Source organism: Myotis daubentonii, chromosome 4, assembly GCF_963259705.1.
Source record: "Myotis daubentonii chromosome 4, mMyoDau2.1, whole genome shotgun sequence".
Taxonomy (NCBI): domain Eukaryota; kingdom Metazoa; phylum Chordata; class Mammalia; order Chiroptera; family Vespertilionidae; genus Myotis; species Myotis daubentonii.
In genome coordinates this window covers 73,884,303-73,902,701 of record NC_081843.1, presented here as the reverse complement: position 1 = coordinate 73,902,701, position 18,399 = coordinate 73,884,303, and the positions used below count along the sequence as shown (strand labels likewise).

The window sequence follows — 18,399 nt, the reverse complement described above, 5'->3', positions numbered from 1 at the left end:
TCTGTTTATCTAATGGTGACCAACAACAGAACTTTAGTGCTTTCAAGAGCCAGGCCATTTTTATTATTATTTTAAATTCTGTGAGCAGAGGAGCAATCTGCTGCTAAGGTCTGCTGAAATTCCAAGCACCTGCTTTCTCTGGTCTGGAGGCAGATGGTACGTCATAAAAATAAAAGTCAAGGGGAATATGCACAGAAAGAGAGTCCCTTTAAAACCCGTTAGGAGGAGGCTCTTTTTCCTAAAATCTAATACTGTAAATATACATGTTTATGTTAATATCTTAGCTCAGGATTGGGGAACTGATGCAGGGCATTAAAAAGTTCCTTAGGCTCGGATCTTGGAAGATGGCGGCATAAGTACACATTTGTACTTGCCGCCTCCCACAACCACATCAAAATTACAACTAAAATGCAGAACAACCATCATCCATAACTGCTGGAAAGCTGGCTGAATGGAATTCCTACAACTAGAGAAGTAAAGAAGGAAGCACACTGAGGCTGGTAGGAGGTGCAGAGGCTTGAACAAACTGATCCAGCACCCATGTGTGCTGCTTTTTTAATCAGGAGGGAGATTATCTCTGTGGAGGCCACCCAGAGGAGCAAGGGGTCCCAGCCCCACACCAGACCCCCAGCCCAGGGTCCAAGAGCTGGGAAAAGAAGTCCCTACAGGCAGTAAGAACTACAGGCTGAAAAACTAGTGCAGATTGGGGCTCAGTGACACAGAGGCTGCTAGAGACCCAGCTGTTCCTCTTAAAAGGCCTGCACTATGAACTGAACTTACCAGGTCCTGCTTCCTCTGAGCTCTAGCACCAGGGCAAGGCTCTGGGGAACACAGATGCATATGAGGAGGAACTGGATTGTCTGGCACTGGGGCAGGAACTCGGGGGAAGGAGGGGGGGCTTTCTCCCAGATGCAGGGATCATTGTTTCTATGCTGGGACCTCCCCCGCTGCAGGATTGATTGGCAGCCATTTCTGTTTGCTTCGCCCTGGTGATTTCCTAAGACCCAGCCTCATCCAATTTACAACCTCATCTAAGCTGTGTGCAGCAGCTTTTACATATGAATGGCCTTTCCTTACTCGGATAAAATCTCTCAAACAAGCTGCAACTGGGTCAGGGAGCCCCAAACTTATCAATAAAAGGCCCAAGACCTGGCACCAGCACCAGCCTGCCTTGCTTTATATCTGGGCCTCATCTGGATACTTCCAAACCTGATACAAAGAGGAGGAATCTGAAGATCTCTCTGTAGCTCCTGCTGGATGGTCCCAGGGAGTGGCTGACTTTGCACCTCCCTGGAGACCCAAGAGCCAGTGTACTCAGTGGTCAGTGTCAGACCATACCGGATTACAACTCTTGACATCCATAAACAACATACTCAAGGGGCAGACTCAGTGAGCACCAAAGCCCCACTGAAGCAAGTCCATAGGGTGGAGGGGGGCAAAGGGGAGAAACAGCTCTCCCACTTGTAGTGGCAGCTGGTCCCCAAAGCCAATTGGCCTAGAGGTCGATTCCTCCCAGTGACACCAACATCAATCAAGTCTCAACTACAACAAGACTGTGACCACAGCCCACAAAGGGGTGCACCTAGAGCTCCCAGCTCAGGTGACTGGGGAGGCTGAGCCACTGGGCCCTACAGAACACCTACTACACAAGGCCACTCTATCAACTCAAGGAGACATAGCAGCTCTATTCAATACTAGAAACAAACACAGGGAAGCAGCCAAAATGCAGAGATAGGGAGGCATGTTGCAAATGAAAGAAATGGGAGAGAGAAGACTACTGGATATAGAGTTCAAAACCATGGTTATGAGGTTACTCAGGGATCTTCTAGAGCAGTGGTTCTCAGCCTTTCTAATGCCACGACCCTTTAATATAGTTCCTCATGTTGTGGTGACCCCCAACCATAAAATTATTTTCATTGCTACTTCATAACTGTAATTTTGCTACTGTTATGAATCATAATGTAAATATCTGATATGAAGGATATATTTAGGCAACCCCTGTGAAGGGTCGTTCGACCCCCAAAGGGGTCACGATCCACAGGTTGAGAACCGCTGTTCTAGAGACCTCCAAAAAAAATGTAAAAGGACCAGTTATGAATTAAGCATACACTGACTGAAATAAAGAATAATATACAGGGATTCAACAGTGGAGTGGAGGATTCTGAGAATCAAATCAACGATTTGAAATATGAGGAAGCAAAAAACACCCAACCAGAAGAGCAAAAAGAAAAAATCCAAAAATGTGAGGATGTTATAAGGAGCCTCTGGGACAACTTCAAGCATACCAACATTTGCATTGTGGGGGTGCCAGAGGAAGAGAGAGAGAGAGAGAGAGAGATTAAGGACCTGTTTGAAGAAATGATGACAGAAAACTTCCCTTACCTGGTAAAAGAAATAAACTTACAAGTACAGAGAGTCCCACACAAAAGGAACTCAAAGAGGACCACACCAAGACACATCATAATTAAAATGCTAAGGGCTAAAGACAAAGAGAGAATCTTAAAAGCAGCAAGAGAAAAACAGTTAGTTACCTACAAGGGAATGCCCATATGACTGTCAGCTGATTTCTCAACAGAAACTATGCAGAGCAGAAGGGAGTGGCAAGAAATATTCAAAGTGATGAATAGCAAGAACCTACAACCAAGATTACTTTACCCAGCAAAGCTATCATTCAGAACTGAAGGTCAGATAAAGAGCTTAACAAACAAGAAAAAGCTAAAGGAGTTCATCACCACCAAACCAGTATTATATGAAATGTTGAAGGGTATTCTTTTTTTTTTTTTTAGTATATTTTTTATTGATTTTTTACAGAGAGGAAGGGAGAGGGATAGAGAGTTAGAAACATCGATGGGAGAGAAACATTGATCAGCTGCCTCCTGCACACCTCCCACTGGGGAAGTGCCTGCAACCAAGGTACATGCCTGTGACCGGAATCAAACCTGGGACCTTTCAGTCCGCAGGCCGACGCTCTATCCACTGAGCCAAACCGGTTAGAGCTGAAGGGTATTCTTTAAGAAGGGGGAGAAGAAGGAGAAGGAGGAGGAGGAGGAGGAGGAGGAGGAGGAGGAGGAGGAGGAGGAGGAGAAGAAGAAGAAGAAGAAGAAGAAGAAGAAGAAGAAGAAGAAGAAGAAGAAGAAGAAGAAGAAGAAGAAAAATATGAACAACAAAATGGCAACAAATACATACCTATCAACAACTGAATCTAAAAATCAAAATAAACAAATAAGAAATCTAATGAACAGAATAAACTGGTGAATAAAATAGAATCAGAGGCATGGAAATGGAACAGACTGATGATTCTCGGAAGCGGGGTGAAGGGGCAGGAAGAGATTAAACAAGATCTTATATGTATATATGCATTACCTATGGACACAGACAATAGGGTGGCAAAGGCCTGGGGTGGGGTGGGGCAAAGAGGAGGAAAAAGAGGAACATCTATAATAATCTCAACAATAAATATTTTTTTAAAAAAGTTCCTTAGTCTGATTCATATGCATGTGCTCACATATTTCCATAGGCTGGGGAATAGCCTTTACTTTAGCTTATTAGCACCTAAGGCAGAACAGCTTGTAATTGGAATTCTCACAAGTATCCCAAACAGCAGCAGCTGCTGTTCCAACCTACAGACTAACTGCAACTCTATCGAGTTCTCAGAGTGACCAAAACACTGCTCAGTGGCTGTGTGAGTCAGCTTAAGCTGCTACAACAAAGTCCCACAGACTGGGTGGCTTCAGCAACAGGAATTTCTTTCACAGTTCTGGAGGCTGGGAAGATCCAGGTGCTGGTCAATCCAGTCCCCCTGTAGTGTCCTCTCCCTGACCTTCTCACTGTGTCCTTAGATGTACAGAGAGGGAGCTTCCGGTTTCTCTTTCTCTTATAAGAACATGAATTCCAACATGGAGGCCCCACCTCAGGATCTCCTAAACCTAATGACCTCACAAGGGCCCCACCTCCAAATAACATTATGGAGATTAAGGGCTTTAACACACAAATTATGGAGAGACACAACATTCCATCCAAACAAAGGGATAACCTCATACAAATACTTATGGGGCTTATATAGCTAAGCTAAGCTGTAATAAATTGGCCTCAATATGTTTTTCCACAATAATTAAATAGGGTGATGCTTCTCAAACTGTAGGTGCACCAGAACCCCCTGCAGTTTGGTAAAACAGATTTCTTGGCCTGAGCCGCAGAGATTCTGATTTAGTAGGTCTGGTATGGAACCCAAGTGATTGCCTTTCTCACAAGCTCCCAAATGCTGCTGATGTGTTCTGTCTGCTAACTGCACTTTGAAAACCACTGATACAGGAGTTCCCTTTAGAATGTCAGTATCAGTTATGCTTCTTTGGGCCTGCATTGGCTGCTCAGTAAATACCTATTTTATGCTGAACACATTTGAAATGTGTCATTGGCTTATGCTCAGATGTTGCAGTTACATACAAAGATGCTGAAAAGCAGATGGACAGATGTGCTGAGGCGAGGTTGCTTGGTGCTGTGAGCACCAGGCAGAGCCCATTCATCAGCATGTTTGGGTGCTGATGTGTGGCTGTGCACGGCTCCAGGTTTTTCAAGGATGTCTGCTGACATCTGGTCCTGACTAATTTCATCTTAGAATGTAGATCTGGTCTTTGAAGTTCTCGATTCAGCTATCTTACCTCTACAAGCACACTGCAATAGTTTGGCCTGACATCACATTTTGAGAAAGCTTCATATGACGCACTTGAGCAATGCTTAGCTTTTCTGTTCAACTCATTTGTCCTATAATCACACTTGGTTAAATTTTAAAGCAAGGTTCTGCCATGAAACAGCATAATTTTAAGATTTACCTCAAGTGCACTTTGGAATGCAAACATACCTTATTTAGCTTTACAAAATATTCCAATCCAGCTTCCAAGGGATTTGTATCGCAGTTCATCTAAAAGGGAAACACACATTTTAAACCTTAGACGAGTGCAAATAATTTCAGTAACTTTCATGGTTTTGTTTGTTTATTTTCGTGTCATTTTTTTTAAAAGAGAATACTTTTTTATTTTAAATATAAATTCTGAAAAATGATAATTATTTACTGGTCCTTAAAGTGATCTTTAAAATCTAAAATTCAAATGTAGCCTTTCAGATATTTCAATAGCAAAGTAGAAACTAAAATTCACAGTTTGTTTCCATGACTTTTATTATAATAAATAGCTGAGAGATACCACAACATGATGTTCCTTCCAAAAACAAGACTTTCATATACTTTTATGTAATAATTTTGCATATTTAGGTTTTGAAAAGTTATGAAGTAAATTGCTTATCTTACAATTAGTGAGGATTTAGGATAAGTAGAGGGGAAAGCAGATGGTAGGGAAATGATTTCTATGGAATTCAGGAAAAGAGGAAAGGAAAAAGCATATGTGGACTCTCAATCTTTTTTTTTTTTATAGTCCTTTGGTTTTATTTTCTGGGATTAAAAAGGAGTATAGGCATAAATGTTTCACCTGATCCTCTTAAAGATATCCTTTAAAATAATTCATAAAATGGCTTCATTTAGGTTTCTTGGTTATCAGGACCCATCAATGTCACTGTCAGCCTTGACTAATTGGTTGAAAATTTCAGAGCAGAAGAAATAACTTATGAATATTTTCCCAATCCCTGAGAATCATAATCATCACAGGACTATTTTATCCTTTCATCATACACTTCCGGAAAGTAGATGTGTTCATTCATGGTTAACAGGACACAGAGCAATGTATACACAGAGCAGGACTGGGGAACGTCTGGCCCAGGGGCTGTATGCGGCCTGCGCAATCATTTGGTCTGGCCCTGCCAAGGCACTAGGAGTGAGTTAATTAAGTGTCTGGTAGCAGGCTAATTTTTAAGCTGATAATTTTGTATGGCCTGTGAATGACATTATAAATATCCAAATGGCCCCTGGAAAAAAAAAGGTTCCCCACCCCTGTAATAGAGGGCTAATCCATGTAAATTGGCTTCCACCAGTAAGTAAATTTTCTGAAAATCAGGGATATAGTCAGGAAGAAAACCAAAGAAGGAAAATGACATAGACCATTCTGCTGCAGTAGTGGTCATATGAAGCACATCACCTTTGTTCTCAAGGTTCCAGTGGAGTTTCTGTGCTACATCTGAGCCCAAACTGCCACTACAAAAGTGACGAGCAAGTCAACATGCTACGCGCACTTGCTCCAGATGACCAGCAGTAGTCTGAGTCAGAAGACTTGTTTGCCATGAATTTGCAGCTGCATTTGGTAGGAAAGGATGGTCTGAACAAACATATACAGAGAACCCAGACCAAAAGGGAGCACTGCTCCACACACGTACAGCAAAAAAAAAAAAAAGGTGGTTTTCTGGACGTTTGCCACAACAGAAAGTCCTTAACAACTCAGCAATCCCAGTCCAAGGCCAGCCTTGTTTAATTTGTTGATACACTTCCCTTAGGAATTCAGAGCATGAACTTGCTTATAATAAACATAAATGGTAGCAACGCATAAAAGCGTGGTGAAATTTAACAGACAAGCATTGTTCTGGAGCTACTGTGCCAGTGTCACTGATAGGAGGCGAACAGGGGCAGCATTATGGAGAGTGACAGCAGTCATGTAGGGGAGTATGAAAGCAGCAGCTGTCCAAATTGCGCGGGCTGAAGGCAGGAAACTGAGGCCTTACTGACACCACCGCGTCTCAAACAGGTCTTAACACTTAGCAGTTCCTTGCTTCTTTGGTTTTCTCTTCCTCACTAAACTTCAAGTTCTGTGAGAACAGGAACCAACTGTTTTCTTCACCATTATCTTTCCAGCTACTGTTTTAGGCTGTCTTCAAATCTGCCCAACCTGCCCGTGGTGTAGATCTTATGTTCTCTGCTTTCTTTGAAGATCCGTGAATCAGAACTGCAGTTACAATTTTTAAATCTCATAAATATTTAAATGCCACAGGTAATAAGAGGAATTCCTTACGCTGTCTCCTCTAAGTGGTGACTGCTTGCTAGGATGAGCCGCCAGGGCTGGCTGCTGGGTCCGGAGCCTGCAGGCTGGATGGAGATGGGCCTCAATCTTTTCTAATGCAGTTGCGTTATTACAATATACCTCCAGTCAAAGCTAACACAGCTACTTGCGATTAAACCTGAAGTTAATGTTCTTGTCTGTTTGTTTATTTTGTTGGTATTTGTCCCTTTTGCTCCAAGAGAACTTGTCTAAACCTCATAAAAAGTAGGCAAACGTTTAAGAAAAATGACATCAGCACTAACATAAATCAAATGAGTAATATAAGCTTGTTTCACATTATATAAAATGATGTGGTCTCATATTTTCTAATTAATTTTAATTATTTTTCTATCTGCTCAAAGTTTTAGAATTTCTCCTTTGGCGGAGGGGGTGGGGGGGGGGAGGGAGGGTGGTGGTGGTGGTGATTAAAACAAAGCCCAGAATAGTATTTACTGCTTGATACCACTAGAGGGCCTACTGGTACTGCTGGGAAATCAGGGACCTGGGATGGAGAAAAGTTGTTAAGAGGATGGCTTCCAGAGAAGGCAGGAGATATAAAAGGCAGGAGGGTAGAGAAATGCCGGCCTCCAAGGACTGCTTCTGTAGCTTCATTCCTTGGGGAGCAGTGCGGGGACTCTCCCTGCTGCATCCTCATCTAAGGCCCTGGTAGTAGGCTGGGAACCCCTTGATAGAATATCTCTCCTGCAAAATGCCCACCGGCCTCAGGGCCCTTCTTACAGTGGCTCCAGGAGGCTGCCCTCCCCACCTCAAAGCCCACTTGCTTCTGCCCATAGTTTAACTGCCCAGGGGGCCCTGCCTGGGCTTCCCAACCCCCTTTGCTCTCCAGTTGAATTCATTCTATTATATGCTAGGCACTTTATAGACTAACTAGGGGCCCGGTGCACGAAATTCGTGCACTGGGTGTGTGGGGGGGGGGGAGTGTCCCTCAGCCCAGCCTGCCCCCTCTCACATACTGGGAGCCCTCAGGCGTTGACCCCCATCACCCTCCATCGCAGGATCGGCCCCTTGCCCAGGCCTGACACCTCCGCCAGAGGTGTCAGGCTTGGACAGGGGACCCCCATCTCCCCCAGATCACTGGCTCTGGCCCCCGCCCAGGCCTGATGCCTCGGCCAGAGGAGTTGACCCTCATCACCCTCCGATCACCAATCACTGGATCGACCCCTTGACCAGGCCTGAGGCCTCCAGCAGAGGTGTCAGGCCTGGGCAGGGACCCCCAGCTCCCCGCGGTTGCAGGCTCTGCCCCTGCCCAGGCCTAATGCCTCTGGACTAGGCGTCCGGCCCGGGCAGCAGGGACCCGCAGCTGCAGCGGCCCCGCGATCGTGGGCTCCGCTTTAGGCCCAGGCAAGGGACCCCTAGCTCCCGGGACTGCCAGCTTCGACCGTGCCCAGCTCCCATCGCTGGCTCCACCCCTACTTCCTGCTATCACTGGCCAGGGCGGCAAAGGCGCCTGATTCTCCGATCATGGCTCTTAGCTCCCCCCTGGGTTTCCGATCACTGTCCGTGGCAGGGGGCTTCTTCCTGCTTTCCCTTTTGCCTCCCTGCATTGTGCCTACATATGCAAATTAACCGCCATCTTGTTGGCAGTTAACTGCCAATCTTAGTTGGCAGTTAATTTGCATATAGCCCTGATTAGCCAATGAAAAGGGTATCGTCGTACACCAATTACCATTTTTCTCTTTTATTAGTGTAGATATCTGTAACTCTGTAGGAGAAAGATTATCTCTATTTTATAGGAAAGAAAACAGAGGCCCTGGAGAGTCAAGGCCACATGTGTGCTGGAGGATAAATTCAGACCCAAGAGACCCCTCTCTAATGTACACCGTTTACAGCTATTCCTCATCTCACTTTTCAAGCCTAAAACCTCAATGTCTTCTAAGGAAACAACTAGGAATCTGAAAAAATTGAGGGGTTCAGAGATAGTCTGTCATGCTGGAGATAAATAGGAGAAAAGAGTTTGAACCATAGTTTGGCCACTTCATGTAACCTGATCAACATTGCTTACTGTTTCTTAGTGTGATTGGGTGCAGAATGGGGATAAAGTCTCAACTCCTTGTCCAAGAATCATCAATAATCAGAATTGAGAAGGTACATGACAAGATGCATATGAAAATGGTGTGTAACAATACAAATAAAAATCCTTAGTTCCCATTATTAATGGTAGAAGTAGGCTAGACAACATATCCTAGAGCAGTGGTTGGCAAACTCATTAGTCAACAGAGCCAAATATCAACAGAACAATGATTGAAATTTCTTTTGAGAGCCAAATTTTTTAAACTTAAACTATATAGGTAGGTACACTGTTATTAACTTAATTAGGGTACTCCTAAGGCTTAGGAAGAGCCACACTCAAGGGGCCAAAGAGCCGCATTTGACTCGCGAGCCGCAGTTTGCCGACCACGGTCCTAGACCATCAACTGTGCTCCTCAGAAAAAAACCCGTTTGTTGTTATTTCCCCAAAGGGAATAGGCTAAGAAGAAAATGATAATGGGCAGCATGGCAGAGGAGGAGGAGGAGAAAAAGGAGGAGGAGGAGGAAGAATTTAAAAGGTGGTCCTCCTATTGTGGGGGGTAGGCAGGCTCCCTCAGAACAGCTACAGCGCCACACACAGTCAGAGACAGTGTCCAGGGCTCTTTGCCAAGAGGAGGCATTAGGCAGAATAAACATTACATCATAATTATACTAAACTTTCAACTAGGAAAATGAGAAGAAAAACCTATTCCTCTAATTAAATAAAGTTACCTAATAATACATAACTTCTCTTACAGTCAGAGCCAATGTTAACGCAGTTAAAACTAGCCCTTGTAAAAATAAAGAATGAAAAAAATAAAACTAGCCCTTATATAAAAATCAGATACGATAAACAACATTTTAATGAAGATGTTGGCATTTCAAACCTCGGACCCCCAGGCTCTGAAAGCTTTCTCCAGTCTTAGTGCATTCATGGCATATGTGCCAAAATTGTCGATTCCCTCCTCCTGGCCTGCATCCATGATGGCGCTATACAGTGCCACAGAATCTTCTCGTCGGTGATACAGCTCCCAACCCAGCTCACCTAAAAGAAACCCACAAGTGCCACATCAGAGTAAGAACAATGGTCACAAGGAATAGTATGCATTAGCTAAAACACATAAATAAATGGAGAGATGCCATTTATGCAACATAGACATTGCTGAGTTTTAAAAGAACAGTTCATAAGGAAAAAATGCAACAAAAACCTACTGCAAAATTCATGCCCAATCCTGTCTCTCACACAGAGGGCGGTATCTAGGACACCTCTTCACATGACGTAGAAAGACTGTAGTGCAGGAGGAGTTCATCTTGACCCCTGACTGGCTTCATGATGTTGAGTAATTAGCATGGCATAGTTTATCTAGATAAGGGGTTCAAGGTTTAGAAAACTCTACTCCCAATCCCTTGCCCCAAAATCACAAGGCTTAGAAAAACAGGCAACTGACACTTATTCAAACGGTCTTCATTGAGGGACAGTCACAGTCTCTAATCCCTCCTACTCCCCCTTTCTTCCCCACCTGGTCATTCCTCTCACCATTAGAGCTATAGGCAAAAACCAAAGGAAATGAAACCCAACCCAGTCTGCTTATTTTTTGTTCTGCTCGTGCTTTACTCTGTCCCCACTTTGCCAAGGTTAGGTGGGAGAGGGTGGGGAAAAGGTACACAGATGCCAGGGAAGGGCTACAGCCTTTGTACTGTGTGTTCTCCTTGTTCCCCAATGTTGAGGGCTGGTGGTGGTGTGTTTTTCCAGGACACCACCAAAGCAAGAGCAACATGTACTTGAACACATGCCTGGGCACCAAGTACTCCTTCTGTGAAAAGACAAGGAGGTCTAGAGGAAGTTAGACGGGAGCCCAGAGCACCAATGGGGAGGTGAAGAAAATTCATTCAACTCTTGTTCTGAATACCTACTATGTACAAGGTTAGGTACTATATGAAGACTTCCTCAATACACTTAGAGCCTAGAAAGGAAGATGGAAAACAGGAATGCTGCAAGAGAGGTGCCTGATACATTCAAGATGGTCTCTATGGGAGACGACCTTGATTGTTCCCAGATAGAGTTCACTGGCCTAAATATTCTGTCAACCCTTCCAACTATTCCAGCAGCCGTCATCTTCCCATTCTTTTATCTACCCTTATAATTGGAAATTTGTGGAATGATCTCTCAGGCTAAAAGTGCAGAGAGAGAATTGTCATAAAAGTTGGGCAGGAGAACTCTTTCTCCAAAATTATACGAGAGAGAGAGAGAGAGAGAGAGAGAGAGAGAGAGAGAGAGAGAGAGAGCGCATTTTTGGTAGCTTCTTTTAAATTTTACTCTAAATTATTTTCTGATTCTTACCAGTATAAGATATCCTAATAGCAGTGACAGGAATGTTGGAAACTTTTAAAGACTTGGTTTGAAGAAACTTGAAGACATCATCACTAAGATCTTCAGAGGTCAGTTTCTGAAGGACCTTTCTTGCATGTGGCCCTGCAACTCCAAGGACTCCAAGCTCATCAGTTACGTTTTTAATTTCAACATCATATCCACCTTTGACTGCCTCTTCTTCAATCCATCTGCATTTGAGTCATAAACATTGTGTTAAATCTTGCTTGAATAATGCATGTTGGTAACATATTATTTCTCTGAAGACATACTTGGTGTCTAGAATTACCAGAAAGTCCCCAGGGCGTCGTTTCATATAATCACCTAATTTTTAAAGTTGAGGAAACTGGGTCCCAGACATGTTAAGTGATTCTCTGTAAACCACCTGCTTATATAAACTGGGGGTAATTTTTCACAGTACAGAAGGATCCTTCAATTGAAATGAGCTCTGGCATACAATTAAATAGTGATAGCCCTATTGTATTTAAACTAATGACTCAATCTTCAAAAATTAATTAAACCCAAATTTTCTCTGATACCTGTACACAGGAGGCACACTCATGCTGCCAAAAGTTAATAATGGGCCTGCCATCAGACACAGAATTACTCTGACAATCACAAGGAAAATATAAAAACTCTAAAGACTAGTTTCCATTTCTGTCCTGATGAGTTATTGGAACCCGGTTATAGAGCTTGTTTATGATTTATTGAGCAGTCCCTAGAACTACACACGTCTATTGTAAGAGGATCACCTGGATTTACACAAAGCTAAGCTACTACCAAAATGGCTCCCAATACATCCTGGATTGGAAGATCTAATTTGCATCATTTTATAACTAGAGTGAGAATCTGTCAGCGTCAAGATTTCTCTTGCCCAACTTTTACACCTATTCATTCCTAGTCTGACATTTAGTAAACAATAATATTCCAAATTCTAAAGATTCTTGTGAAGGATCAACCTGACGGTCAACAATTTAGATCCAACTGTGGACCAGAGAGCATAAAGCATGAAAAAGGGAGAAGATACCCCAGGGAGGCAGCTTACTAAATGTGGGCATCAGAATAGAAAGGCCTGGCTTCTGCAAGTTACTTTAATACAAACTTCAGTTTCATCTGAAAATGGGAATAGTGTATACCATGCAAATATATATCTATTAAGAGAGGTAATTAATACAATATGTAAAAAGAGTTCTGACACAATGATGATGCCCATAAATAGGAATTCCCTTTTGGAAGGGGGTGGAGACAGGGTCCCTCACTTTCAATAATTTCCGTATAGACATGAAGTTTATTCGAATCAACAAGGTTTAAGAATTAAAGTTGTACTTTCAACTACTGGTGAAAGAAAAACTCATCTTAAGACAGAGTCAATGTTTAATCCGTATACAATTGTCTTACTAGGTGCACACTTACCTAAGATCATGAAGTTCTGATCCAGAACCAGTTATTAATAAAAACTCCCCAGGAGACTGGTGAGAAACAGTCAGCTCAGCATACACTCGACCTTTTGGTGTTAACATGTGACTTATGTTTGTAAAACCCACCTGCACAAAAGAATTTAAAATTATCTCAGGATGAAACAAAAATTTTATGTATCCCTTTTAAACCAACATGGAAATAAAAATGTGGGTGTCAACAATGAAAAACATCTGAATCTTTTAATTTATATCACTTGATTGAATTACTTACAAACCTAAGTCCAAGATTAATTTTGAAGTTCTCAGTTTAAATTACAATTATTTGTCATAAAAATTATACTTCAGTCAAAGTTGTAGTTCCTATTGACAGAATTAAGCAAAGTTCATAAGATCCTTGGATGATAACTCATTCAATAAAAATTTAAATTAAAAAATTAGCTAGAATATTCTTGGTCAGTTGAAGGGTTCTAGTGTTCACACCAAAATCATTAAGTGGATTAAAATAACATATTCAGGGTTTCTATTTTTTTGTTTTAAATGAGAGGACAGAGTTAAACAGGCCACAATCTTGAACCTTGTACCATTATAAGGTTATTTACCTTTGGAATGACATTTGCAAAGAGATGGTCCAACAATCTAGTAGAATCTTGGCCTTTGATGTTAAACTTGCCAAATGGTGACAGGTCAATCACCCCTACTCTTTGCATAACTTGTTTATACTCAGAGCCCACTGGCTCAAACCAGTTTGTGCGGCGAAAACTTGGCCTGAAACACAGTTTGTCATAAAACAACTGTCATTCATTTTCAGAAAATTACAGAATAAGGATATTTTAATTAACCCTATTCACCTAGTAAATTCTATTTGGGGAAAAAAATGCAACCTAAAATTCTACTCTGCAAATCATACATCTATGTTGGAATCTGATTTTTTAAAGTTACTCATATGTCTTTTTTAACCCATTTCATAGTGAATAAATTACCTATTAACTAGAAAATAAGATAGGACATGTGGGCTTTCAAATCTGGAAGAGAGCTTAGAAGTCAACCAGTCCTGTGGTCGCCTAAGGAGCATTTTAAAAATGCTGACCTTTTGGACCTAATTCAGAATATATGGGGGTGGAGCTATCTTGTCCAGCACTCCTGAAATATTAATGCAAATAAAATCATTGCCCTTATTAAAAGACAGCTTCTGATGCAGCAGGTCTGGGTGAGGCCCGTATTCTGCATTCACAGGCTCCACACCGGGACTAGGCAAGGATCTGACCCAACATCTTCATTTTTTAGAGAAAAGACACAAGGTGAATTCCAAGGCTTTGCATTATTTCCTGACAGAGCTGGCCCTGGAACAAAGGTCTCCGATTCATTATGCAGGGTCCCTTCTACTTGATGAAGTGGACTCCTAATGTGGTATTTTAACTTCAGAGCAGGATGCTAAGTCTGCAAAATGAGTTTTCAGTAGTTTAATTATTAAACTAGTAGAAGAAACAAGCCAGATCCAAACAGCACAAGGTTAAGAATAGATCTGGTATTTATCTGAGTCATTTAGGGAAAACCAAACCAATATTTTGCCCCCAGATCATCTAGACTGGCTGCCTGGGGAGCCCAAATAAAGTAATCAACAACTGGCCCTCTACTATATTTTGCACCATTTAGGTCTGGTGTTAAAGTAGACATCAAAACCGTTTTTAAATAAGCAATAAAAAAAGGTAACTTAATTCCTAGATTTGCTATTTGTCTTCTCTTGGGTTATGAATTCTCATGAGAAAAAAAATATGTAATCACTATAAATCCCAAGTCCAATGATGACAGGTAATCCAAGTAAAACAAAGGCAACCACTCTAGAGGAGTTCGGAGAATTGTTTTAGTGACAGTCTTTATGTTTTAGCTTAACCTCAAATGCTACGTAAATGATCCTTTCCCCTCCTTTATCAACAGTGCATACAATTTGCGTGACTTGATATACACACACTGAGAGATAGTTGCTTTGAGCTATTCCTTGATAACTAGAAGACCTATATTTCCATACTATTTCCATACTATGTGATTCAACCAGGCCTCCTAAGCTGGGACAAACGTTTAGGAGCCAACCGAAGGCATGTGAGGATTTGGAGGGGGTGAGAAGGTTCCTCTGAGCTCCTGGGAAATGCCAAGCCGAGGTTTCATCGGGGCTGGTGTAGGGCTCGTGGGGCCAGATGGGTCCTAGATGTGGGCCAGTGTCATGTGGGATAGACTAATGGCTCCACTGCCAGAAAGTAAATGTTGTAGGAATGAGATGGAGCGATAGGGTGGGAGGGGAATTGGCACTGATGTCCCTCCATCCCACCTCTGAAATTGCATTCTGCAGTCAGAGCCCCAGGCAGGTCAAGTCATTTACTTACCTGTACCCAGTGTCCTGGCCCAGTTTGTAGAACCAGTGTGGCTGTTCCCAGCCTGCATGGAATCCCATGGAACATTTAGACTCCAGGGTTTTATAAAGCCCACTGACTCGCTGAGTCGGCCTCCCAGCAAACCGTTCTTCTTTAGGGTACCCAACTGAAAAAGAAAACCCAGGACTGTAACAGCATATAACCAAAGCTAGCAAATGCTTTGAAGGGATTCACAAAATGGAGAGCAGTATCTAAAACCCAGAAGCATATACCTGTATTAAATTGATGTAAAACAAAACCCTCAATGCTGTCATTTTTATATTGATCATCCAAGGGGAAAGTCAAAATGAATTTAAAACCGAAAATCACTGATGCACTCTGCACATGAAATATATACATTAATATAGATTTCCTGTTGCATCTTAGAGGCACAAGGCTTTTCAGACTCCCTAACCACTCCCACCAAAATGCACAGAACAAAAAGCATCTAGAGTCATAGGCGCCGCAAGTCCATTTTGCACACACTCTGTAGACACAGTAAATTTGCACTTTACCAATATTGTTGAATCCATATGACTCTCTTGCTTTGGCCTCCGTGTACTGAGTGGTTGTCCATTTGCCATATCGATTGGGATCCAATTCTATTAGGTCAAAAGGAGGCTCTCCATGCAGAATCCAGTCACTGAGATATTTCCCTACCCCGCCGGCGTGGATTATGCCATATCTTTCAAAAATAGAGATACATATACTGTTACTGACACGTGTTATTTTCAAACAACAAAACATGTCCAAATATTTTATAGGGCCTTAAAATTGGGGTGTTCTGTGCTATTCATAATCTTTATGCTATCATATTTTTTCCTCAAAAAAGAAAACATATTTAAATTAAATTAAATGCACCTGACTTTGTAGCTAGTTTGTTTCCAGTTTTAAGAGATGCATACATACAAAGAAGCCTACAACTCTTAGCTAGTAAGGATGCTCACTTTAGGAAAATGGGGTGAAGGAAGCAACAGGCAGATGTAGTTGACACCTGATCAGCCCTCTTGAGCTGTGATTATCCTGATTGGGAATTTGCAGAAACATGTACACTGTGGAGTAGGATGCTCATCTCTTCTTGGACCAATTTAGTCCTGTGCCAGGATCTTGGGCCATTATCTTAGAAGCAGTCAGACAAGAGGCACTCACCCTGGGACTTGTGGGGAGGAGGCAGAAAGGAACACTGGCTCCTGTATTTTGTAACTAACGGGTCATTTGGTGTAGAAGATGGGCTTGTTTTTTATTTCCATATGAAGATGCTTTAAAACCAAGAACATGATTGTGGCAAATAATGTGATATAGATGGAGGGATCATAATTTAATGTTGGCTGTGTGCTGTTCCGCCCACTCACTCTCGTCTAGTGAAGGACTTTACCGTGGGTTCATCTGTGGTTTAAGAGAGGCTTCTGGGGAACTGGCTGAGCAGGGGCTTATGGAGAGATGACCATGAAAAGGAGCTTCATGAGCAGACCTCTAAATGCAAGAAATTACAGGACTCAAATCACAGCACCTTAACAGCCAGGTTCTAAGTGCTTGGGAGGAGCTTAGCAAAGATTGGAAATGTCAACTAACTTTTACCAGGTTTGCTATTTGATAAAAGCAAGTGCCTAAATGTGTTAGAGGGCTATTTCTCCAGCAGAATAAAAACTCAGCAATGGGTAGTTCTCTTGATAGCTTAAAGAAGAAAGGCAGGTCATCCAAATTATCCACAAACAACCTCACTAAGCTTTAAGAATGCAAGAAAAATGATTAAATATGTGCTTAAAATAATTATGAAAGACATGCTTAAAATGTTTATTCACTTACCCAGGCCCAAGGTATGAAATACAACAGTTGCCATCTTTGAGAGCTAGAGGTACTGTATACAAGACTTGAAACTGCATAAACTTTTACTGACATTTATTGAAAGTGCTTACTATTTTCTAGGCATTGTTTCCATCTAACATGTACCAACTGATTAATTCTTCAGCAACTCTATTTTGCCAGTGAGAAAACCAATCCGCACATAGGTGTTAAATAAGGTCACACAACAATAAAGGGCAGATTCAGCATAAAAAGTCAGTCATCTGACCCCAGTGTATACTCCCTCTTATTGGACTTGACTTTGATGGTTCTATATCTTTTTTTCAGCCAAGACACACGTGACAGAATTCACATCCCTGGCAGTGTCCTTGAGCATAGCCAGGCTTATACTTTGGTTTCCTTTGGTCTCATTGCTACACCATCATATTCTTTCCCTCTCAACAATGCCCATGAGCAAACAAGTGGGGCAGGGTGCTAGTGTTAGGGGATAATCCTGAATCAAATCTAATTTCTTTTAAAAAAATAAATCTTTTAATAATGTCCACTCTCTAACCATCACCAATTTATATGTAAAATGCCACATAACTAAGTGTTATGAAACCTCTATTCAGAGCCCCTATTTTAGTAGCTAAACTCATAGAATAAGGAGATCTGGGTATGATTTTTGTTCTTCCACTACTAGCTGCAGGACCTTGGGCAAGTTGTGTAACCACCCTGAGCTTTAATCTTCTCATTTTCTTTATGTGCTCATTTTCTTTATAGTGTTGATGAAGAATGAATTGACGTGACATTTAAAAGCACATAGTAGGCAAGCAATACCTGGTGGCTGTTGTAACAACAGAGGATGCCCGGTTGATAAAATGTTCATAAGGAAATAATGTATGAAGTGAAAGGGAACATGATGAGGAGAGTTAGATTCTTTTTCCATCTCTAGCATTAATCTGCAGAACCTGTTTCTTCTCAAAGGCCCAGCTGCTAGGTTTTTGAGTGTCTGTGTCTGTTAAACTGTCACATGTTACATTTTTATAGCATTCTCCCCTCTTTAAATTTTCTGTTTATAATCAGTTCTAAGCCAAGAAAACAAGATTCAACTCAATATAATTAATTAAACTTTTTTTGGGGGGGAGGCACTGTGTTAGTCACCAAGAAGCAGAAAAACTTACTAGATTGTGATGAAACAAAAGTAAAACACCTTTATCTGAGGGTAATCTGTAAGGTAAATGATCACTGGCATATATGTGGACAGTTGACAAATACCTGTCCTATGGTCTGGTTGCACTAGAATAACAAACAACATAAAAATAAAGATTCCTGGACCCCTCTCCAGACTACTGAATCAGAATCTATAAGACTGGTCTCCAGGAATCTTGTTTGCTTGTTAGTTTTCCAGTTCAGCACATCTT

The 18,399-nt window shown here is 41.8% G+C and overlaps 1 protein-coding gene across 2 annotated transcripts in view; it reads right to left on the bottom strand.

Moving 5' to 3' along the window:
- DMGDH (dimethylglycine dehydrogenase) overlaps nucleotides 1-18,399 on the bottom strand; it is a 54,750-nt gene that overhangs the window by 16,041 nt on the left and 20,310 nt on the right. For both annotated transcript variants that reach the window (XM_059694244.1, XM_059694245.1), the window contains 7 exons: nucleotides 15,709-15,878; nucleotides 15,167-15,320; nucleotides 13,388-13,553; nucleotides 12,784-12,914; nucleotides 11,344-11,561; nucleotides 9,890-10,047; nucleotides 4,859-4,918 (listed from right to left, as the gene is read on the bottom strand). In XM_059694244.1, coding sequence (XP_059550227.1) covers nucleotides 4,859-4,918; nucleotides 9,890-10,047; nucleotides 11,344-11,561; nucleotides 12,784-12,914; nucleotides 13,388-13,553; nucleotides 15,167-15,320; nucleotides 15,709-15,878 — 1,057 coding nt within the window. The remainder of the gene's footprint in view (nucleotides 1-4,858; nucleotides 4,919-9,889; nucleotides 10,048-11,343; nucleotides 11,562-12,783; nucleotides 12,915-13,387; nucleotides 13,554-15,166; nucleotides 15,321-15,708; nucleotides 15,879-18,399) is intronic.